Consider the following 24828-nt stretch of genomic DNA (forward strand, 5'->3'; position numbering starts at 1 on the left):
ATAAAATATAATACAAACAGTAAGGGTCCCAACACCGAGTCCTGTGGAACACCACTTGAAACAACTTTCCATTTGCAAAGGCAGCCATTGAACATTACCTTTAGTTTCCTGTTACTACATCAACATTTTATCCATTTTGCCACATTACCCTGTATCCATGCACTTTAACTTTTTTGACAAATCTGCCATAGGAACTTTGTCAAATGCCTTGCTAAAATGCATGTATGCCACATCCACTGTACATCTTCATCAACCCTTCTTGTCACTTCCTCAAAGAATTCATTCAAATTTGTGAGGCAAGACCTTCCTTTAATAAATCCATACTGACTATGCCTGACTATCCCATGCCTTTTTATGTGACAGTTAGTTAATCCTATCTCTCAGGATTGATTTTACTAATTTTCCCACCACCTCTAAGACTAACTGGCCGGTAATTGTTTGGCATTTCCTTTTATCCCCTTTTAAACAATGGAATCACGTTTGCACTTATCCAGTCCTCCAGTACCTTCCCTATATCTAGTGAGGATTGGAAAATTAACCTTAGAGCATCTGCTATCTCCTCCTTGACCTCCTTCAGTATACTCGGAAACAATCCATCTGGCCCTGGCGACGTTTCAACTTGCAAGGATTCTAACCCATTAAGTGCTTCCCCTCTCTTTTATGATTATCCCATCCAATATCTCACAAAATGTTCCTCCTGGATTACTATATCTGCAGCATCCAGTTCCTTTGTAAAAACGGAGACAAAATATTAATTTAAAACCCTTCCCACAGCCTCTGTATCTACACACATGTTCCCTTCTTCACCTCTGATAGGTCCCTCTTTTTCTTTAACTTACCTTTTACCATTAATATATTAGTAAAATATCGTTGGGTTTTCTTTAACTTTACTCGCTAATCATTTTTCATGCCCTCTCTTTGATTTCCTTATTTCCTTTTTGACTTTGTCCCTATACTCATCTAGGCCAACTGTAGTGCCTAGTTCTTTATGCCTATCATACGCTTTCTTTCTCTGTTTGATCTTCCCCTGCATTCCTCTAGACAACCAGGGGTGTCTAGATTTTGCAGTACCACTCTTATTTTTGGACGGGACATGTCTAATTTAAACGTTTAGGATCCCACATTTTAGTGCTTCCTACAGGTTTTCCACTGATTTATCCTCTAGCAATGCTGACCAGTCTACCTCCGCCTTTCTCATTCCTGCACATCTTTCCCCTTCCTTCCTTTGAACCCTCAGTTCAAAATTTTTACTCCTACTTCATCTGTTCTTTTCCATGGTAGTACTGAATCTAACTGAGTTGTGATCACTAGGCATGATAGCAATGTTTAAGATGTATCTTTTTTTAATTTTTAAATTTTTATTTTAAAAAAATTTAGAGTACCCAATTATTTTTTCCAATTAAGGGGCAATTTAGAGTAGCCAATCCACCTATCCTGCACATCCTTTGGGTTGTGGGGGTGAAACCCACGTAGACACGGGGAGAATGTGCAAACTCCTCACGGACCGTGACCCAGGGCCGGGATTCGAACCCAGGTCCTCAGCGCCGTAGGCAGCAATGCTAACCACTGTGCCACCGTGCTGCCCCTGTTTGAGATGTATCTTCATAGACACATGAACGGGTGGAGAAAGGAGGGATACAGATCATTTGGGCAATAAGTAGTAGGCCTAAATAAGGAATCTGGATCGGCGCAGGCTTGGTGGGCCGAAAGGCCTGTTCCTGGGCTGTAATGTTTTTTGTACCCCTGATATGGCTACCAACTGTCACTTCACCCACTTGCCCTTCTTCATTCCCCAAGACTAGGTCTAGAATCGCATCTCCTCTCATTGGATTTATCATTGGTTGAAAACTTTTTCCTGGACGCGTTGCATGAAGCTTTCTTCCTCGGTTCCCCTTATATTGTTTGAATCCCAGTTGATATTGGGATAGTTCAAGTCTCCTACTATTATTGCCCTGTTCTTACAGGCAGAAATCTGCCTACATGTTTGTTCTTATATCTCCCTTTCACTATTTGGGAGTCTGTAGTATACTGCCAGTGATGTGAGTGCCCCCCCCCCTCACTGAGATAGGGGATACGGCACTGCAGCCTGCCAGGTACAAAGGAGCGCAGCTGGAAAAGGCTCCCCAGATTCACAGCCTACCCCCTTATTTTCTTTGCTCCTTTTCCAGGAGCTTTTTGAGCCCACCGATTGTTTTAATCGGCCAGCACTAACATTCATGCGCTGGATGAGAACCTCTTTTTCTTTTCCTTCCTCTGACTCACCGAGCACTCCCAGAGTTGCGGTCGAGTAAAGAAAATGAAGGAACGGTCTGCACAGCTTTGTAACAATTTAAAAATCAGTGTGCTAAAAACACATTCTCAGTGGCCATGTTTACCACACTTATCAATGGTGGTGTGGTCTCCTGTAAATCGATAGGGGCTGTTTAGCACAGGGCTAAATTGCTGGCTTTGAAAGCAGAAGGAGGCAGGCCAGCAGCACGGTTCAATTCCCGTACCAGCCTCCCTGAACAGGCGCCGGAATGTGGCGACTAGGGGCTTTTCACAGTAACTTCATTTGAAGCCTACTTGTGACAATAAGCGATTTTCATACTTGACTCGAGGTCCAGGTCGGAATTGTTTCTTCTGACTATTTTTACTGGAAAACTGTCCTCGTGGCCAGCTTTGTCTTTACTGTTGTATTTTTTGTGATTCTGTTCTACTTTACGTAGAAACAAAGAATGGAAAGGTTTCTATATCATAGGTCACCTAACCAGCTGGTAAGACTTTATTATAGAGGTGTTGCTTGCTCGCAGTCTAAGGTGGAAAAGAGGGAAAATCGCTCAAACGCCTCTGATAATGTCACTACATAATCATGTGACACAGAGATTGTATTGGTTTCCAATACATAACATCCATGTCAATGGCAATGGAGTTGGACAGGCATATTTTAGCCGTGACGCAGAGCCTCCCTGTTTGACCAGGCGGCTCTTTTATAGCCCATCCATAGCTGCAGTATTGTCAGCGGAAGATGGGTTTAATGACTAAAAAGTATCCCCCGTTGGGTGATCGCACGTTTCTCCTGTGTACGCCGCCAGCATCATAAATTTTAATTGTAATCGCATGGGAAAAAGCAAGAGTGGAAGTGACGTACACTTAGAACATAGAATTCCTACAGTGCAGAAGGTGGCCCTTCAGCCCATTGAGTTTGCACCAACCCTCTGAAAGAGCACCGTATCTAGGCCCGATCCCCCATAACCTCACCTAACTTCCACAGAGAACAATCATAGAATTTACTTTGCAGAAGGAGGCCATCCAGCCCATCGAGTCTGCACCGGCCCTTGGAAACAGCACCCTATTTAACCCCAAATCTCCACCCTATCCCCGTAACCCAGTAACCCCACCTAACATTTTGGACACTAAGGGGAAATTTAGCATGATCAATCCACCTAACCTGCACATCTTTGGACTGTGGGAGGAAACCGGAGCACCTGGAGGAAACCCACGCAGACACTGGGAGAAAGTGCAAACTCCACACGGACAGTGACCCGAGGCCAGAATTGAACCTGGGACCTCGGAGCTGTGAGGTGGCAGTGCTAACCACTGTGCCACTATGTCGCCCTATCTTCGAACACTACAGGGCAATTTAGCTTCCAGTTAATTCCAGTTGCACACACTATTGACCCAGCATAAAATCATGAGTTGTTTTTTAAACATAAACTAATATAGATTGACAGCTGTTTTATAAACCGCATCACAGGTTTGTTTAATGGGGCAGAAGTCTGCACAAAAACGATAGTACTGCATCTTAAAATGCTTTACAGGGAGCCTTTTAAAATACCTGCCCATTATCGGAATATTCCTGCACATCCCAGCTCTGAGAACTTTCTATATGTTTAGGAAAATAGTGCAAGATACTACAGGACAATTGGGAAAGAATATTTAAATACATATCACGCCTTTCATGACCTATGGACATTTAATATTTGTAAAAAGTTTTCAAACATTTCAAGGTTTTTTTAGAAAGAACAATGTCACCATGTAAAACAAAAACTCGAAGTCAAATTCCTGATATCTGAAAACGTGGGCAAGGGAGGATATTCCTTTAATTTTGGTCAACGTGTTTATTTTAAAGCAGTTTCGAAGCAAATCTTAAGTCAGAGACTGTTCAGTGATACTTTACCAAAAGTAAAAGTTAACATAAATGGCAATTACATTGTCCTAACATGAACTTGCATGCATTGAGCTTTTTTCCTGCACTGGATCATACTTTTTAAGATCTAAATTCCACCATTTATTTTAACATAATCACAATTAAATTACCAGAAGCAAAAAAATTCAAAAACTCAAACAATTGCTTTTAAACCCATGCAAGCTGTCTGAAATTCTTTGACAATAGGGCTCAGGTCTGCATTCTGAGCAGTGGCACCTGTGTTTGTAAACAAATCTTTCTGGTTTGCATTCCAGTATCAGGCTCTTTAATGGAGTCTCTGCACATTTCGGGCAGCGTAGCATGATAGCCTTCAAATGCTGCTGCTAAACCAACAAAAAAACTGCCATCTAAGCACAGGAAGCTGCCACCGAGTGGCAGGGGCATACTGGAGACCGACTGACCCTTTGTCTGTACCCAGAAAAGCCCCACTTCCAGCGCCACACTTCCGACCCTGAGATCTGACTGTGCTGGCCGGGACCCTCATACTGAGTTGAACATGTTTACTAAAAGAAAGACAAGCTGCCACAGAGGACGCTGCGTTTTTAGGCCCCCTTCTCCCAAGATGGATGCATCACGGAAAAATCCCAAGTTTTCCGAGTTCTCTCACCAGATCATGAAACAGGCTTAGTTCTGTCTCTCTTGCCGTCATCCTGAAAGAGCTGACATGTCTGAATATTAATACCACTGAATACAACATATTTCTACTAAGCCAATTTACAGTTTTGTGCAGGTATGTTTGTGACTCACTGGCAGTCTCCAAGCTTGCGGATGTCATCCAGGACGAGAGAGTGAATGCTGTCTGGAGAACAGCATGCAAAGCAGTTCAAATGGGGAATGTACTTCACCCTCAATACCCAGCCATCATGCAGTTTTCGACGCAAAATAGGGCTGAAAAAGAAAAATGATAACAGAAGATACTCTATCTTTCAGCAGGGTGGTTGTTCTTCAAATTTATAATGACTGACCTCTTCCTTATCTCATTATTCGGCAGTTACTTTGAACATAGGTCTCAGTCAGAAGATTGTAGATTCAAGAATCACTCCAATGAGCGCCAGGTCATAGATTATCATAGATTATCATAGAATTTACAGTGCAGAAGGAGGCCATTCGGCCCATCGAGTCTGCACCGGCTCTTGGAAAGAGCACCCTACCCAAGGTCAACACCGCCACCCTATCCCCATAACCCAGTAACCCCATAACCCAGTAACCCCACCCAACACTAAGGGAAATTTTTGGACACTAAGGGCAATTTATCATGGCCAATCCACCTAACCTGCACATCTTTGGACTGTGGGAGGAAACCGGAGCACCCGGAGGAAACCCACGTACACACGGAGAGGATGTGCAGACTCCGCACAGACAGTGACCCAAGCCGGGAATCGAACCTGGGACCCTGGAGCTGTGAAGCAATTGTGCTATCCACAAGGCTACCTAGGCAGACATTCAGTGCAATTAAGTCAGAGGTGGCATTCTTTGGGTAAGACATTAGGGTTTCCGCCTGCCCCCTCAGGCGGATAAAAAAGATGCACTGATGCTGTTTTGAAGAATATCAGGGTGGTTCTCCCTGCTGTCCAAGCCAATATTTATCCCTCAACGAACAATGTTAAAATAGATCACCTGGTTATTGCTGTTTGTGAAATTATGATGTGTGCAAACTGACTGTCACATTTCCGTATAGTGCTGCATTAGCTATTTTAAAGAGCTTTGGGATGATATGAAGACATACTATATAAATGGAAGTAATTTCTTCACTGGTCATAATTGCTAGATTGTCCATGTCGCTAAAACCAATGAAAGTAAGCTCCGCAGAATCATAGAATGGTTACAGTCCAGAAGCAGGCCGTTCGGCCTCTTGGATCTGTGCCGGCTCTCTGCAAGAGTAACTCTGCTAGTCCCACACAACCACCTTTTCCTCATAGCCCAGAAAATATTTTCTCTTCAGGTAATTGTCCAATTCATTTTTGAGAGTTACGCTTGAATCTGCATTGATAACATTCTCGGGCCATGCATTCCAGGTCCTAAACACTTGCTTTGTTTTTTTTTAAAGTGTAATGGACAAAAAGCCACATTTTTTGAGGCTGGCAGAAATGGTGCCATCACCAAATTCATCCATCACCGTCATGTGCCCCCCCATCCCCCAATGCCTCAGATTTAAAATGTTCATCCTCACTTGTGAATGTGGCACAGTGGTCAGCACTGCTGCCTCACAGCGCCAGAGCTCCAGGTTCAATTCTGGTCTGTGTGGAGTTTGCACCTTCTCCCTGTTTCCCTGTGTGTTTCCTCCGGGTGCTTCGGTTTCCTCCCACGGTCAAAAGATGTGCAGGTTAAGTGGATCGGCAGTGTTAAATTGCCCCTTAGCGTCCAAAGGTTGGGTGGCGTTACAGGGATAGGGTGGAGGAGTGCGCTGGGTGGGGTGCCCTTTTGGAGGGTTGGCGCAGACTCGATCGGCCTCCTTCTGCACTGTAGGGATTCTACGATTCTATGCTTTCACGGCCTTGATCCTCCCTATCTTTGTAATTTACTCCAGCCATACTAATACACCTATTCTATAGCTTTTTATGTGTGTCCCCCACCCCTTGCCTTCTCCTTCTCACCATTGGCAGAGGTGCCGTCAACCATCAACTATGCTCTTGAAGTGCCTCTGTGAACTCCTCCAACTCTCCATGTCCTTCTACTACTTTAAGGACCTCTTTAAAATCCATCTTTTTGACCAAGCCTTTGGTCACCTCTCCTAATATCTCCTCGCCTGATTACAAGCAATCTAGATCAGGATGTTTGGCCCACCAGTTCCATGCCAGTGCTAATGTTCGACACAAGCTACCTCCCACCCATCTTCATCAAACTCTTCAAAACATATTCTTCTATTCCTTGCCCCTCATATGTTTACCAAGCTTCCCTTTAAATGTGTCCATGTCATTTGCCACAACTGCTCCCCATTTTAATGATACTATGGGTAGTTTCTCCTGAATTACCTATTGGATTTCTTAGTGACTATCTTCAATTAATGGCCCCTACTTCTGGTCTCCGCTGCAGATGGGAGCATCTTCTCCATGTCTATCCTATCAAATCCCTTCATATTTTTAAAGATCACCCCAGTGCCTCTCTGAATCACCTTAGTGTCGGGTCATTGATTTGTTGTAGTATTGATGATTGATCCGGATGCTACCTGAGACACAGGCATGAAAATGAACAGCACAAACACATCGAGGGTTGTACCGGCAGTATATACCACTTTTGTGGTCCTCAAATGTACTGAAAACTGTAAGAGGTTTAATGACTTTACCAGGTCATGCAAAGGAGTGAAGCTTCAATCAAACCCTTGAAAAATATATTGCCACTTATCTTCTTTCATTCAACATTTTAAAATATCTGGGGCGAAATTCTCCTACCCGCCCCGCCACATTTCTGCGTCGACCGGCCGGCGGGAGTCTCCGTAACACCGGCTGGTCAATGGGGTTTCCCATTGTGGGGCAGCCCCACGCCGTCGGAAAACCCCCCGGTGCCGGCAGAACGGAGACTCCCGCCGGCGGAGAATGACGCCCCTGGTTTTGTTCTAGTACCTCACAATAATGGAGACCTATTTTACAGAGATGCAGATTTACTGCAGTGGCAAGTGTATCAGTCTAGGCCTCTGGATTACTCATCCAATAACATAACTAGTCCTACGTTACTGCTTCCAACTTCCCAGCAGTGCAGTGGCAGTGAAAACCGTGGATGCATTTATGCATTATCTAGGTTTTTTAATGGGTATGGGGCAGAGTGAAGAAGAGGGAAATAGCAGACTGCTGCAGGATTGAAGAACTAATGTGGGATGATCCTTCTCATCTCCATATCCATAGAATCCCTATAGTGCCGAAAGAGGCCATTCAGCCTATTGAATTGTCGTAACATGAACTTGCATGCATTGAGCTTTTTTTCCTGCACAGGATCATACTTTGATAGTGCCCTCGTCTGAACCCATCACCTTGTAACCCCACCTAACCTGTGCATATTTGGTCACTAAGGGGCAATTTTATCATGGCCAACCCACCTAACCTGTAAATCTTTGGACTGTAAGAGGAAACCAGAGCACCTGGAGAAAATCCACGCCGACACGGGAAGAGCGTGCAACTCCACACAATCACCGAAGGCTGGAATCGAACCCGGATACCTGACACTGCAGGACTAACCCTTGTGCCACCGTGCCATGTGAGTATATTGTAAGCTTATGAAGGGCACTAAAGTTTGTCCCCTCCCACCAAATTGGGTTCAATTTACTTAATTTGCTTGGTTTGCAGGCCCTATATTTGACGGGTCAGTATGTTAATCCAAAGCATGGAATATGAATTTATAATCAACATTGAAAGAAGCCTGTGCAATAAAATGATTTGGCTCTTTCAGAGTTTTACGAATGACCAGAAGCTAAACCTCTACTTTTCAAAGACATATTAAACTATCTAAATGCATGTGATAACCTACCGACGAAGAAGGCGTGGATCCAGAGCCTGGGATTGCAAAACATTACTTTCCATTCTGGATTTCTGGAGGTTGAGGTCTTCAGTTCCCACAATGATTTGATTCAGAAACCCAGCATCATCACCAATCAGCATGCAATCTTCATTCAGATACTCAGGCAGGTTCACCGTACAGATACAAAGTATAATATTTTTCATAGGTTTAATCGTCAAAAAATTAGTCTGTTGAAAATTGTAAAGACCAGTCAAAAGCTCTTCAGATGTTTTGCATATTTTGTGAAGATGGACAAGAACAATATATAATTTGAGACTCGTGTTAAAATTTAATATAGCTTGTTCAATAAAATGCACAAGATTCAATACAAGGCAATCTCCATCAGCATATCATCTTAAATGTGTTGAACAAGTGATTGTGTGAAAGAAAGAAATTTAAAAACAAGGCTGAGAATTCTAAATCTAAAGCCATGGAAAACTGGGATGAGAGTTTATGCAGCAGGTGAGCGGAAATAGGAAAAGAAGTGGGCAAAGGAAGGGCCGCATAGTGGCACAATGGTTAGTACTGCTGCTTCACAGCTCCAGGGACCCGGGTTCAATTCTGCCCTCGGGTGACTGTCTGTGTGGACTTTGCACATCCTCCCCGTGTGTGCGTGGGTTTCCTCCGAGTGCTCCGGTTTCCTCCCACAGTCCAAAGATGTGTAGGTTGGGTGGAGTTACTGGGTTACGGGGAGAGAGTGAAGGCTTGGTAGAGTTCTCTTTCCAAGGGCCAGCTATGCTAAATTACCCCTTAGTGTCCAAAAGGTTAGGTGGAGTTACTGGGTTACAGGGACAGAGTGAAGGCTTGGTAGCGTTCTCTTTCCAAGGGCCGGGCCGGTGCAGACTCGATAGGCTGAATGGCCTCCTTCTGAACTGTAGGGATTCTATGTTGCAAAAGTGAAAAAGTCAATCCTTGGATGAAAAGGACTTGGGGGACGAAGCTCTGTTTGGACTGTAGTAGGATGTCATGGCTTCTCGCACACAGACTGAGGCAAGGAAGTGATTTGGAACTAGTGGCAGTGATGCAGAAGTGACGTTGATGGCTGAGGACAATAACATCTGTATTGGGAACAGTAGATTATTCAATTCCTCAACCTTGTACCACTATTCAGCTGGAGAAAGCTATGGCTCATCAGGCCCAATTCTGACCTATTCAAAACCTACTGACTTGTATCGAATTGAAATTGGGCCCCAAATGTCAGAAGAGCAGATGTTGATCACAAAACGGCAATTATCCAAATGCAGATTATGCAAATGAAAATATTTCCTTAAATGTGCAGACAGATGATGCCACAAGATTCTTTATACACTGTTATAATTAACATATACTACTGCATCATTTGACTTTTCTGAAACAAAAATTGCAAGATCAATGAGGAAAGATGAGTGAGTTCAGACTGTTTGAAGAATACGAATCATTGCATAAATTGAAGAAGGCTTAACAGGTCATTCATTTAAATCTCTCCAAACACCTGAGGAATAGAGTGGGGTCAGAATTCTACATAGAGTCACACAGCACAGAAAAGTCCCTTCGGCCCATCACGTCAGTGCCGATCAAAACAACCACCTAATCATTCTAATCCTAAGGCCCATAGCCTTGTATGCCATGGGATCACATCTAAATACTTATTAAATGTTATGAGGATCTCTGCCTCCACCACCCTTTCAAGCAGCAAATTCAAAACTCCCACCACCCTCTGGGTAAAAACGTTTTTCCTCACATCCCCTCTAAACCTCCTGCCCCATACCTTAAATATATGCCCTCTGCTCTTTGACTCCTGCACCAAGAGGAAATGTTTGTTCCTGTCTACTTTATCTATGCCTCCCATATTTTTATACATCTCAATGATGACCCCCTTACTCATGTCCATGCCCATGTCTGGGCATGTCCTGGAAGTGCATAAAATATTGTGAGAAGACGTTGGGAACATTTCCCAACATCATTGCGCGCACGCACACACGTGCTTTCAATGTTGGCGGACACAAGCACGTATTGGATGCACACCCACCAACAATTAAAAGATCAACTAAGGCCATGAAAAGTCCAATCAACAGGGATGTTTCGCTGCACATGCCATGCTCATCGCACGAGCATAATTCTGGGCGCCCATTAGGATATTTGCATTTCCTCATCCAAGGGCAGGATAAAAGACCATTGAAGCAGCAGCAGGGCCATTTCAACACAGTGTTGAGTTCAAGCAAACCCCATTTTTGTTGTAGCAAGTGCTTTAATCCATAGTCAATCATTTTTAGAGTAGATGTAAATGCTCTTAAAAGGTGAATAATGTATGAAAACTGTCTTGGAGTTATTTTAACCCACAGTTCGTTAAAATGAAAAAAAATATCAGGTTGCCTGTGTTAATGAGAGTTGAAGATCTCTGTTCCAGTGGTTACAGTAGCTGTCTGTTGACAGTTCCCAATGAGCTGTCATTAAGCATGCTGGGCTGCTTTCCACAAGCTATAATTAACTCAGCAGTGGGATCATAAATTCTCAGTTTGATTTACAAGCTGAAGCTCGCCAGCAGGAAGGGCACCTTGTAGATCGGGGCAGCAATTTGTCTGGCTATCCTGATCTCACCCTCCTTTCAGCACCCCTACCCCCATTTTTAACCCCCCAACCTCTGGGAAACCCTGGGAACACCCCCTCTCTTACCCTCCACCTGGTAAGGCCCCCCCACCTGATACCTGGCAGCCTGGCAATGCTACTCAGCAACCCTGGCAGTGTCAGGCAGGCACTTCCATGGTGCCAGGCTGATGCTGCCAGGCTGGCAGTGCTAAGGTGTCAGAGGGACTGCCAGGGTGCCACCCTGCCCTGTCATCAGCCATCCTGGAGGACTTCAATGGCCTGGGAGACATCCCCAGGTGCCATACCTTATCCATGTTTGGGGAAACCAGTACTAAACGGCACCTTGGCGAGGTCTCCCAGGCATAGCCGTTAGGTCCTGGGCACTGGAAGAGTCCTGCGACAAGGCCGTTAAATTGCACCCTTGTTTGCTTTTATAAAGTATTAAGCACTTGAGGACATTTAAGAATTTTGAATGAGCTTTCATGAATGGGGATTCTTTTTCAAAATTTGGTGAAGGCTCCAATAGATATTTAGACTTATTTTATTTAATCTCAATATGGCTCCTGAGGTCTACACAAGGTGGATACTGGGTGGGTTGGCATCAAGGGCACAAGGGCCAAGGTTGGTGGGTGGGGAGGCAGGTGTTGGCATGGGTTGGTATTAAGGTATCATAGGGTCCATAAGGGACCACTGGGTGGGTGGGGTCTGGAGATGACATGGAGGGGATGGAGGCCATTGGTTTGGGATGAGGAATGGATGTCACAGTTATGGGTTGTGAGGAATGCGTTCCAGAGTGCTTAAAATTTAACAAAACAACTGGGACAAAGTTAGGCCTTTTAACTAGCCGCCTTTGAGACTGAGTTGCCCCTGAAATTTCTCTATTTGAGTTGCCCACCTCGGTAATGAAGATTTGACCCCTTATCTACTATAGTGTTCATTTTTTAATTGAAATAACTACTGCAATTCCTATTTCCATAACTATTTCCTGTACCCATTAATTTTATTTTCAATTGCCTCTGATCTAATTGTCTCTTAAATATTGTAACTGACATGGTTTCAATGGTTACTTGTGGAAATGCATTCTATATTCTAATAAAATGACATGAAAAAATCTTTTATTCCCTCACTATAATGCTTCCAGTGTTTGTTCCTTGCTTCTGCCCACTTGCCACAGATTCATCTATCATTGGAAATGATCTTCCGCTATTTATCATTTCAAATATTTCAGGTTTGTTAGGTTCATCCTTAACCTTCTCTGCTCCAGCGAATACCATTTGCCAAATCTCATCATAAATGTCTTCTTATCCCTGATATTATTTTAATGCATATAGGATGCAATCTGTTGTAGCTATTATATCCTTTCTATGCTGCAAGGTCAAGTATATATGTTTATTGTCTCCTGTTTGCTCTTGTATTCAACACCCTTGTGTATAAAAAAAAATAGAATCTACTTTGTCCCTTTGGTGGCCTTTAGTGCTTGTAAATCCTATTTTCAGATATTTATGCATCTAAACCCCTGGATCTCTTCAATCTTTCACCCCACTGGGAATTTTGCTATTTAATCTCTGTCCTTTTGCCGAAAATAAGCCGGAGATGCATCTGCTTGCTATTTTATCTGCATTAACAATGCATAAAGAGGGTGAACGGGAAGAAATTGGATAAAAGTCATCTTTTTATGGTAACATATTCCCAGGTTTCCTGATATCTCTAAAGCAACTCCCGCAATTTCCCACAAGCCTGATCTCCAAGTGTCAGAAAACAACCAGTGCCTTGGTAGATGCATCTTTCCTAGCTTTAAACTCCTAAAACAGAAGAGGGAATTGGCTGTGTGTTCTATGGTACACTGGCTAACGGGGTCGAGGTTGGGGATTCCTGACACAAAATAGTCTAGAGATTTTGAGTTAGGACTTCTGGGAAATTGTTTTTGAAATGCTTTTCTTTGCCATTCTACCCACAGATAGCAGACAGGTTTCTCATAGAGTCAGGCCAACAGCAGGTGTTCGGATGCCCCCACACTCCCAACCGCTTACCCACAGTGCAGGGTTTCTCAGGATAAGGGTAAGAGCTGCATGCCATTTTCATGGAAGAGGTGATTTAATAGAGATTTACTACAAAAAGGCACCAAAGCACACTTCATCAGTAAAATATTTATTCCCTTCTGCAGAACAAAGCCCGTCACAGCCAGCATCCCTCTCTTGCAAATTTCCTGAAACCACGAACAGTGGGCACAATGCTTCCCAAAAATTTCTAAGTGTGGTCTCCGGCTGGAAAAGTAGTACGATTCCCGTTGGGTGGATCAGCGCGATCCAGATCGCAATCCACCCACACTTAAAAATTTTTGATGCCGGGGTAATTCACGCTGTGGAAACCAAAGAGGCCGGCAAGGCTGGACCCTCCGAGATTGGGGCACCATTTTGAAAGGGGCCCTGATCACAGATTAACACTACAGCTCCCACCCTCCAAATCACTGGCAAGGCCCCTCTCCCACATCACTGGCAAGGACCCCTCAAGTGAGCCACACTCTGCTATGGGTTCGCCAAAGGACCCCCTCTTCAGGATTCCCCCTTCAGGCCCCTCCCTCAGACCCCCCCCCTTTCATACTTCACCCTTTGGCAGTGCCAACATGGCACCCTGGCAACAGCAACTTGACACTGCCCCCTGCCACACTGGCACTGTCAGATTGCCAGTGGGCGGCACTCAGGCAAAGCACTGGTATTTCTAGGAAGGACTTCAGAACAGAGGAAACCCATCTATGACAAGCATTGAACCCCCCCCAACCTTCCGGAATACTTCTCTACGAGTGACCATCGGATCGGAGTCGATAACATTATGTAACAGAAAATTGAATAAGTATTTCGAAGAAAATTCTAAAAAGAAAATGTGGCAGGGTGGATAAAATGAATGACTCTGTTTAAAGGTAAAGCTAGAATCGGCATAGTCCCAGATAACCATAGTCTGCTTTCCCCTTTGAGGGGAGAACTGACTGGTGGTGGTTTAACCTGAGGATCACCACACCTCAGGCGAGGGGTAAGGTTGAGAAGGCGGGGTGGGGGGTTGTGAGGAGGGCCTTCATGAATAACCAGACTCTGTTTACAATTAATACTAATATAATAATAGGCTAAGTCATGCCTTTGTGTGCTACATTTCTATGATTGTTATAAAGAACTCTACACTGGGAAAAACAATAAAGTTTACCTGATTTTTAGTCTTTGGTTTATGATCCCAGATAACGATACTTGTCTCAGTAACGGTTATAATTCTTTTTAGCTGGCTGAGGTAATCGCAGCCAGTCACTTGGGAAATATCCTACATGAGCGTGAAGAAATGAATAGCATATCTACAAATAACCATGATCGAAACGTTAGCACCGTCCCCTCTCCACAGATGCTGTCAGGCCTGCTGAGTCTGTCCAGCATTTTCTGGTTTTATTGCAGATTCCAAGCATCCACAGTAATTTACTTTTACCCTTAACCAGTGTCGAGCATTGACGGAGCAGAACTGTTACTCGTTTGTCACTACTTGGCACAAACATTTATTAAGCGAGCAAACCATTCTATGCAAAACTAATTTTGAACAAGCTACTCAGAAAATGTTCCATAACGCAATTACTGCTAACTGCTCGCTGAGTTGAAATCTAGATGTTCAGCCTTGGGTCAGCAGTCGTGCGTTTGGATGGGAGTCAGAAGGTTGTGATGAAACATAGACTGAGTCCACACCTGTCTGTCCTTTCGGACATAAATGGGTGATGCATAAATGGGTGATATAGCATAAGAAGAGTGTGTGGGGGGGAGGTTCTTCCATGTCCTGGTCAATATTTATCACTCAAGCAACATGTCTAAGGGAGTAGTTATGGCTACAAAGCCCTCTGTAGAACTTTGCCATGTGCAGATTTGCTGTTATGTTCCCACTAAACTATGTGGATGTACGATAATGCAGCAGTATGGAAGGTACCACATGTGGCTTGTTCTGAAATAAACAGCACCAGTGCAAAGCAGCATCAAAAGAAACTGAAATGACTGCACACTTGAGAAGGGTGGTCTGTACAGCAACTGAATGTTCAATGGAATATTAGCCATCCTGTTCCCTATTACACAGTGGGAGTTGGTGAGCTCCATTGGCACGTGGAGTAGAATGTGGCCAGTGACACAGGTTTGATCCCTCTACCGGCTGTGGTACTTCATGGTGGCTATTTCCTTGCCTTGCCCCATGCTTGATGTGGAGGGGGTGTCCCTCAAGCAACATAACATGTCTCTCTCTAACAGAGAGAGAGAGAGGCCAATCGTTTACACAACCCCCGTCCTCGTCAATAATTCTTCCGGATAACCTCTCATATCCATATTCATAGACAACTTCAATCTTGCTATCTCATCACACCCAGCTTTAACCTCTCCATCACTTCTCTCAAACCCCTTGCTGCACCATGAATTGTCAGTCTACCTATCTGATATGGGGCGGGATTCTCCGACCCCCCGCCGAGTTGGAGAATCGCCGGGGGGCAGCGTGAATCCCGCTCCCGCCGGTTGCTGAATTCTTCGGCGCTGGGGATTTGGTGGGGGTGGGAATCGCCGGTCGGCGACCGCTGGCAGTGGCCCCCCCGGCGATTCTCTGGCTCGCAATGAGCCGAGTGGCTGCCCATTTTCGGCCGGTCCCGCCGGCGTAAATTAGAGTAGGTACTTACCGGCGGGACCTGGCTGTGCAGGGGGATCGGGAGGTGCCCCCACGGTGGCCTGGCTTGCGATCAGGGACCACCGATCCGCGGGCAGGCCTGTGGCATGGGGGCACTCTATTCCTCCGCGTCGGCTGCTGTGGTCCTCCGTGATGGCCGACGCGGAAATGATCCCCCACTGCGCATGCGCTGGGTTGACGCCGGCACACGCTGGCGCTCCCGCGCATGCGCCAACTCGCGCCGGCCGGCAGAGGCACTTCGCCACAGGTTGGCGTGGCGTCAAGCCCCTTCGCGCCAGCCGCAGGACGCAAACCACTCCGGCACCGGCCTAACCCCTGAAGGTGCGGAGGATTTGGACCTGCTACCCGATATTGACACCGAGGACCCGAAGGCGCCTTTTCGAGTCGGTATCATTACAAAAAACAGGGTGTCCCCGAAGCAAAGAATCCAGCCTCTATCAGTATACAGCATCGATCCAGACGATGAGTGGTGTGCCACCCTGACGGTCAACCGGTCCCAAATACGATTCCGCCTGGACATTGGTGCCTTCCGCCAATCTCATTGCGCGGTCTGACCTCGAAAGCCTTCGTGTCAAAGCAGCCATCCTGCCATCAGCCTGCCAGCTATATTATAATGGCAATGCTATTGCTGCCAGCAGCTCATGCCAACTTGAAGTGACGCACAGGTCACGCAAGGGCATCGTTCCCTTTGAAATCGTGGGCTCCTCGAAAGCCTCCCTGCTTAGCACGCAGGCATGCAAGCTGTTGAACCTAGTTCAGAGAGTTCACTCTCTCTCTCCTGCTGACGCGTCTGCCTTTCAGGATACTGACTTCAGGGCGCAGCTCGACGCCATTATCAACCAGTACCACAACGTCTTCGAGGGCATGGGCACGCTCCCGTACACCTACAAGATTTTATTAAAATCAAATGCCACGCCTGTGGTGCACGCACCTCGCAGTGTCCTGTCGTGTTGGGTGTTCTGATGCACAAATGATCCAACATGGCTGTAGATGGTACAACTCTGTTTTATTGTCTCATCAACGGTAACAACTAACTACTGGCTTGGGTACGTGCTTCACCAGCTAACCTGTGGACCCAGCCCTATCACTATCTTAGTGAGGCACTCAGCACATGGTCTATGTCTTTTTGACGCTGTGAGCTCTGTGCTCTGAGCTATCTCCTGGTAGAATGAGCGGGAACTGTGGTGTTCCCTGTTTTATAGTGCGTGTGCTCTCACTGGTGATTGGCTGCAATGTTATGTGTGTGCTGGTTGGTCCAACTGCCTGTCCATCAGTGTGTGTGTGTGATTGCACCATGTTATGCTGATCTGGATATCATGACAGGTCCCAGCACCCCTTAAGGACCGCCTCAAGCAGCAGCTGCAGGACCTCCAGAACCAAGGAGTGATTTCCAAAGTCACGGAACCGACCGACTGGGTCAGTTCCATGGTATGTGTAAAAAAGCCTTCCGGCGAATTGAGAATTTGCATTGATCCCAAGGATCTAAGTCGCAATATTATGAGAGAGCACTATCCAATTCCCAAGCGCGAAGAGCTCACATGTGAGATGGCTCGCGCCAAGCTCCTTACCAAACTCAACGTCTCAAAAAGATTCTGGCAAATCCAGCTCGATAAATCCAGCAGGAAACTCTGCACATTTACCACCCCCTTTGGAAGATATTGTTACAACAGGATGCCGTTTGGGATCATCTCTGCATCAGAAGTGTTCCATAGGATTATGGAATAAATGCTGGAAGGTATTGAAGGTGTTCGTGTCTATGTCGATGACATAATCATTTGGTCCACCACCCCGCAGGAGCATGTTAGTCGCCTCCAGCGGGTATTCAGACGTATACATGAGCAGGGCCTCCGCCTCAACAGGGCCAAATGCTCTTTTGGTCAGACAGAACTCAAGTTCCTCGGGGACCACATCTCCCAATTGGGTGTGCAGCCGGATGCGGACAAGGTAGCTGCCATCACAGCTATGAAAACATCAGAGGACAAGAAGGTGGTCGTCCGATTTCTGGGCATGGTCAATTCTTTAGGGAAATTCATCTCTAACCTCGCCTCTCATACCACGGCTCTCAGGAACCTGGTCAGGAAGATGACAGACTTCCAATGGCTCCCTGTCCACGAGCGCGAATGGAGAGAACTCAAGGCAAAACTGACCATGGCCCCGGTCTTAGCTTTCTTTGATCCAGCAAACGAGACCAAAATTTCGACCGATGCCAGTCAATCCGGCATTGGGGCAGTGCTCCTTCAACGTGATGAGGCCTCATCATGGGCCCCCGTTGCATATGCGTCACGTGCGATGACCCCCACGGAGCAGCGCTACGCTCAAATAGAAAAGGAGTGCCTGGGCCTTCTGACCGGTGTTGTTAAGTTTCACGATTATGTCTACGGACTTCCTCAATTCACCGTCGAGACCGACCATCGCCCGCTGGTCAATATAATACAGAAAGACTTGAACGACATGACGCCTCGCCTCTAGCGTATTCTTCTCAAGCTCCGGCGATACGACATCCATGGTATACACCCCAGGCAAGGACCTCATCATTGCTGATGCTCTCTCCAGGGCAGTCAACACTCCATGTGACCCAGCGGGATTTGTCTGCCAGGTTGACGCCCATGTGGCATTCGCGGCCTCCAATTTACCTGCCTCGGATGAACGCCTCGTCCTAATTCGCCGCGAGACGGCGGCTGACCCCTTGGTACAGCGTGTCATGCGCCACCTAACGGACGGGTGGCTCAAGTGCCAATGCCCTCAATTCTATAATGTCAGAGATGGTCTGGCGGTAGTAGACGGGGTTCTTCTAAAACTGGACCGCATTGTCATCCCGCATAGCATGCGCCAGCTTGTCCTGGAATAACTACACGAGGGCCACCTTGGCGCGTGAAAAAGTGCCGCCTACGGGCCCGAGAGGCAGTGTACTGGCCCGGCATTAATGAGGACATAGCCAACACAGTGCTCAACTGCCCCACTTGTCAGCACTTCCAGTCGGCCCAACCACGTAAGACCCTGCAGCCCCATGAGTTGATCACGTCACCATGGACCAAGGTGGGCATCGACCTGTTCAAAGCGCTGGGTAGAGACTATGTCCTGATCGTGGATTCCTTTTCGATTTACCCGGAGGTGATACAGTTGCACGATCTCACCTCGTCTGCAATCATTCGTGCATGTAAAGAAACCTTTGCCCGACACGGCGACCCGCTCACGGTTATGTCGGACAATGGCCCCTACTTCGCCAGCCAAGAATGGTCCAACTTTGCCAGGCGGTACAATTTTGCCCATGTGACATCAGGTCTCCTGTACCCCAATCCAACGTCACAGCAGAGAAGGGAGTACACATCGTCAAACGGCTCCTATGCAAGGCTGCCGATGCTGGGTCTAATTTCTACCTTGCCTTGGTGGCCTATCGCTCCACCCCACTGTCCACTGGCCTGTCGCCAGCCCAGTTACTCATGAGTCGCACCCTGAGGATGACGGTGCCGTCCATCCCTGTCCCAGACCTCGACCATGTTCCGGTCCTTCGCCGGATGCAGCTGTCTCGTGCACACCACAAGGCGGCTCATGACTCCCGTGCAGCTGATCCCCCTGCTCTGGCTCCAGATGACAACATCCGCATCCATCTTCCGGATGGTGGCTGGTCTGTAACCGCTGTTGTCCTTCGGCAGGTGGCCCCCCCCGCTCGTTCCTGGTTCGTCTACCGGGTGGCTCTATTCTGCGCCGCAATCGACGCGCCCTTCGTCTCGTTCCATGCTCGCCACGTGATCCTCCAGTGGCGCCTCGCCCTCCTGCTCACCCTGTCACGGACTATGCAGAGCTCCCTGTCACTCTGCCACCCCTGACTTTGACGCAGTCCAGCCCGCTCCTGAACCGGCGGCTCTCGACCCACCCTTGAGGTGGTCAACCAGAATTTGTTGCCCATCTCAGAGACTAAATTTATGAACATTTCAAATTTATGGACTCTCTGAATTGTTTTGTTGCTTTGTTTGATCGTTTCCCTGGTTTGTATATAGTGTTGATCTCGTTACTCTTGTTGCATACTGCTTCTCTGCACCAGGCACCTTCCCATGTAAATAGCTTAGTTCTCATGTACGTAGTCCTGTAAATATGTCTTCGCACCCCACATGTAGTTAGGAACATTCTCACCACACATTATTTATTGCCACACACATACATTTCTTTATAAAAGGGGGGATGTCATAATATACACCAGTATATCATGGTGCAGACACACACACTGATGGACACACAGCAAGACCAATCAACACACACAACTCCGCAGCCAATCACCAGTTAGAGCACACTCACTATATAGACAGAGGGCATCAGAGTTCCCGCTCATTCGGGATGCAGCCTCTCAGAAGGACAGAGCTTACAGCACAGATCTTCACCATGTGCTGAGTGTATAGACTGGTTAGGACAGGCATAGGTCTTTTGTGTAATCTAACATCGTGTTAACCCACAGTGAAAGTATGTTCAACAGTTTCTAACTTAATAAAATAGTGTTGCACTATTTTAAGTGTTGGTGGCCTGTGTGTGTTCCACGGATCCAGAGCACCCAACACATCACTGAGCTCAAGACCCTGTTGGACGGCGTGGAGGAGAGGCGAGTGACTCTGTATCCCTGCCCGGGAAGGAGGCTGCCAGCCGCAGCCATTCGCCGTGCCTGGGTGCACGTGGCAGAGGGCGTCAGTGCCGTCAGTAACACTGTCCGGACCGGACAGCAGTGCGGGAAGAAACTGCACAATCTCCTCAAGGCGGCCAGGGTGAGTAGGCAGCACTGTGCCCCTGGCACACTAATCCCCCCGCCCCTCCCCCCCAGAGGGCAGCCAAACCCCCACTCTGCACCACATGCCGGCACCCATACTGGCCGCCATGTAATGATTAAATTACTGAACTTAATCAAAGTCCAAATTGTTAACCCCAAATGGGAAACAAGTTGGTATGAATACAGGCTACAATAAGGCAAGGCACATTTACAGTTAACTGGGTAAACCAGCTTCTCTCCTGGTGATTGGGATTTCATACAGAAATATCCATTATAGAGGAAAAACAACTCAAGATTTCATTAATTCAATAGGTGGCACTGTAAAACACAATGTAATATCAAAAATTGAATGAAGTGACTTTTTAAATATTCTTTCACAGGATGCAAGCATTGTTCGATTTATTGCCCATCGCTAATTGCCCCTGAGTAGTGAGTCGTAAGCTGTTTCCTTGAACAGCAGCAATCCATGTGGAGTGGATACTCACAGAGCACTGTTAGAAAGGGACTTCCAGCATTTTGACCCAGGGACAGTGAAGGAATGGTGATGCAGTTCCAAGTCAGTATGGTGTGTGGTTTGGAGAGTAACTTGCAGCCGTGGTGTTCCCATGCATCTGCTGTCCGTGTCCTTTAGGTGGTGGAGGTCGCGGATTTGGAAGGTGCTATTGCAGGAGCCTTGGTGAGGACTTCCGGTGGCGGCCATGTTGTGAGTGGTCGCTCGTGGTGGAATTTCCGGACCTTTTCCCCAGCTAACAGGTGGATTTGTTGATTTAAAAAGATGCAGGAGGGGTGGTAGGAGAGAGTGTCCAACCGGTGGATGGATTTCTGGAACAGAAGTGGCCGAAAAAAAAAGGAGCAGTTGGAGATTGCTGGAGTGGTGCCTGCAACACAGGTGAAGATGGCGGAAGGTCAGGGATTGGCCCTGCCCTCTCAATGGTCGACGAAGCAGCTGGTGGGCTTCCTTAACGAAAAGTTCACCCAGCAGAGGAAGGAGAATTTGGAGGACCTGGCAAGGGTGGTGGACCCGATTAAAAGCGGGGATCGACCGCCTGGAGACGAGGCTGGAGGCCCAGAGCCAGGCAAACCAGAAATTGGAGAAGATGGTGGGGGGAGCACGAGGAGCAGCTTGCCTCGATGGCAGCGGAGATGGGGGTGATGCGGGATGAACAGAGGCAGTTGCAGGAGGAAATGGAGGACCTGGAGAATCGGTCTCACAGGCAAAACCTGAGGATCGTGGGACTGCCAGAGGGTAGCGAGGGAGCGGACGGCGCGTATGTGGTTCGGATGTTCGAGAAGCTGCTAGGTGAAGGGTCATTTGAACGACCCTTGGAAGTGGACCGGATGCACAGGGCGCTGATGAGGAAGCCGCAGAGCAATGAGCCCCCAAGGGCAATGGTGGTGCGCCTGCACCGGTTCCTGGACAACGAGCAGATCCTGAGGTGGGCCAGGCAGATGAGGCGCTGTATCTGGGAGGGTAACGAGCTGCGTGTGTATCAGGTCCTGGGTGCGGAGTTGGCCAAGAGGAGAGCGGGCTTCAACAAAGTGAAGGCGGCCCTCTTTAAGAAGGGGTTGAAATTTGGCATGCTGTACCCGGCACGCCTGTGGGTGACCTATAAGGGTCGGGAGCTGTACTTCTGGACGCCTGAGGCAATGGAATTTGTCAGGGTCAATGAACTGGCAGGAGATTGAGGACACTGAACTTTGGAGGAGAGGTTCTCTTTCTGTTCATTTGGGTTTGTATGGGTATTTTGGTGCTGTGTTTGGGGCCATTGCTCTGTGTGTTCTTGATGGGGGGTGGTGGGTTGCTCTTTTCTTTGTGTTGGGTGGGTGTTGTTAACTTTGCACTGGGATAGTGATTGAGCGGAGGGGGAGGGGAATCAATGGGGGGTAGGATGCTAGGCGCCATGGGCGGGGGCTACCAGGTTAGCTGGGCAGGCTAGTTCACGGAAGCGCAGTGGGGGGTGAGCAGATGGTTAGTGTGTTGGTGGGATTGGGGTTGTTATTTTGCAGTGGGCGGGGACTGCTGGCAGGGGAGGGTTTTCTAGGACGCGGTATGGAGAGGGTCGATGACGGTGGGCATCTGAGAGCGGGCCTGAGGAGGTGCTGGACGCGGGCTGGAGGATGGTCCAGGAGGGGCTATGGTTGATCGGCGGGGAGGGGAAGGGTGGGGGGGGGGGGGCCATGACCAGGCTGATGACAGGGAACGTGTGAGGGTTCATTGGGCCGGTCAAGAGGTCCCGTATGTTAGCACAATTAAGGAGTCTAAAGGCGGATGTAGCTCTGTTACATGGGATGCATCTGAAGCTGGTGGATCAGACTAGGTTGAGGGAAGAGTGGGTAGGGCAGGTATTCCATTCGGGATTAGATTCTAAAAAGAGGGGGATGGCAATTTTGATTAACGAACGGGTGGCGTTCGAAGTGGGGAGTCTAGTGGCTGACTTTGGGGGGAGATACGTGATGGTGAGTGGGAAATTAGAGGGGATGCTGGTGGTGCTGGTGAATATTTATGCTCCGAACTGGGACGATGTGGAGTTTATGAGGCGGGTGTTGGAGAAGATCCCCAATCTGGATTTGTATCGGTTGATACAGTTTTAGACCCGAGGCTGGATCGGTCAAGTTAGAGGTCAGAGAGGGTGTCAGCGGTAGAGAAGGAGCTGAGGGTGTTTATGGAGCACATCGAGAGAATAGATCTGTGGAGGTTTGGGAGGCCGAGAGTGAAAGAATTTTTGTTCTTCTCGCACGTGCACAGGGTGTACTCTTTAAATGGCTTTTTGTCCTAGATAGGACGCTGTTGGCGGGGGTGGTCGATGTGGAGTATTCAGCGATAGTGGTGTCAGACCATGCTCCGCATTGGCTGGACTTGCGGGTGAATAAGGGTGGGGGCCAGCGCCCACAATGGAGGCTAGATGTGGGACTTTGTCGTATGAGGAGGTGTGTGAGCGGATGAGTGAGGCGGCCACTTTGTGGAAAGCATTGAAGGCAGTGGTGAGAGGGGAGTTCATTTCAATACAGGCACACAGGGAGAAGGCGGAGTGGGTGGAGATGGAAAGGCTAGTTGAGGAAATTCTGCAAGTGGACAGGAGGTACTCGGAAGCCCCGGAGGCAGGGCTGTTGAAGGAGCGGCAGAAGATGAAGATGGAGTTTGGGATGTTATCCATGGGGAAGGCGGTTGGGCAGCTGAGGAGGGCGAGAGGGGCGGACTATGAATATGGTGAGAAGGTGAGCGGGATGCTGGTGGACCAATTGAGGAAACAGGAGACAGCGAGGGAGATCGGGAAAGTGAAGGACAGGGGGCGAATGCGGTTTTGGACCCAGTGGGGGTGAATAGGGTGTTTAGGGATTTGTACAGTAGGCTGTATGATTCGGAACCCCCGGCTGGGGTGGAGGGGAAAAGGCGGGTTTAGGAGGGGTTGGAGTTCCCAAGGGTGGAGGAGGATCTGGTGGAGGGGTTGGGAACCCCCATTGGGCTGGTAGAAGTTGTGGAGGGGCTGGAGACGATGCAGTCAGGCAAGGTCCCGGAGGAAATCCGGTGGAGTTCTGTTAAAGATTTCTCAGGGGTCCTGGGGCCCTTGTTGCCAAGGCCGTTTAACGAGGAGAGGGAGCAGGGGGTGCACCCCCCGACGTTATCGCGGGCCTCAGTCTCCTTGATTTTGAAGTAGGATAAGGAATGTAGGTCGTATAGGCCGATCTCACTGTTAAATGTGTATGTCAAGTTATTGACCTTTTATCAGGTGGAGTGGGACTATTTGTGGGAGGTTTTGGGGCGGTTTTGGTTTGGGCAGGGTTTTGTGGATTGTGTCCGGCATTTGACTACAATCTCGCTAATGAGATTGAAATGATTGCAAATTATGCTTAATGATCTTCTCGCCAATTTTGGGCACGATCCAGGCCAGGTAAATTACAAATTGGTTCGCGTCCGACATAACTCTCAACTTGGGCCTCACCTGCGATTCACCTGGCACACCCGGATTGGCGCAAAGCGGTGGAAGAATTGTGCCCAATATAATCCCCTACCCCCATGTCTTCTACTATCTCCCCATCCTCCACTCATTCCTCTCTTCTCCAGCCATTCATTCCTTCAGCCTCCTCGGCCTCTGACCTTCTTCTCCAGTCTCCCATGAAGGCTGGTCCTCTAGAATCACCACAAAGT

At 47.7% G+C, this 24828-nt stretch overlaps 1 protein-coding gene across 1 annotated transcript in view; it reads right to left on the reverse strand.

Annotated features, from left to right (window-relative positions):
• The window catches only part of LOC140426522 (WD repeat-containing protein 64-like), a 227758-nt gene that overhangs the window by 122938 nt on the left and 79992 nt on the right, over positions 1–24828 (reverse strand). Inside the window, exons 6-8 of the mRNA XM_072511402.1 lie at positions 14438–14548; positions 8648–8865; positions 4937–5077 (exon numbers count right to left, since the gene is read on the reverse strand). Of these exons, the coding sequence (XP_072367503.1) occupies positions 4937–5077; positions 8648–8865; positions 14438–14548 (470 nt within the window). The remainder of the gene's footprint in view (positions 1–4936; positions 5078–8647; positions 8866–14437; positions 14549–24828) is intronic.

This window comes from Scyliorhinus torazame, chromosome 1, assembly GCF_047496885.1.
Source record: "Scyliorhinus torazame isolate Kashiwa2021f chromosome 1, sScyTor2.1, whole genome shotgun sequence".
Taxonomy (NCBI): Eukaryota; Metazoa; Chordata; class Chondrichthyes; order Carcharhiniformes; family Scyliorhinidae; genus Scyliorhinus; species Scyliorhinus torazame.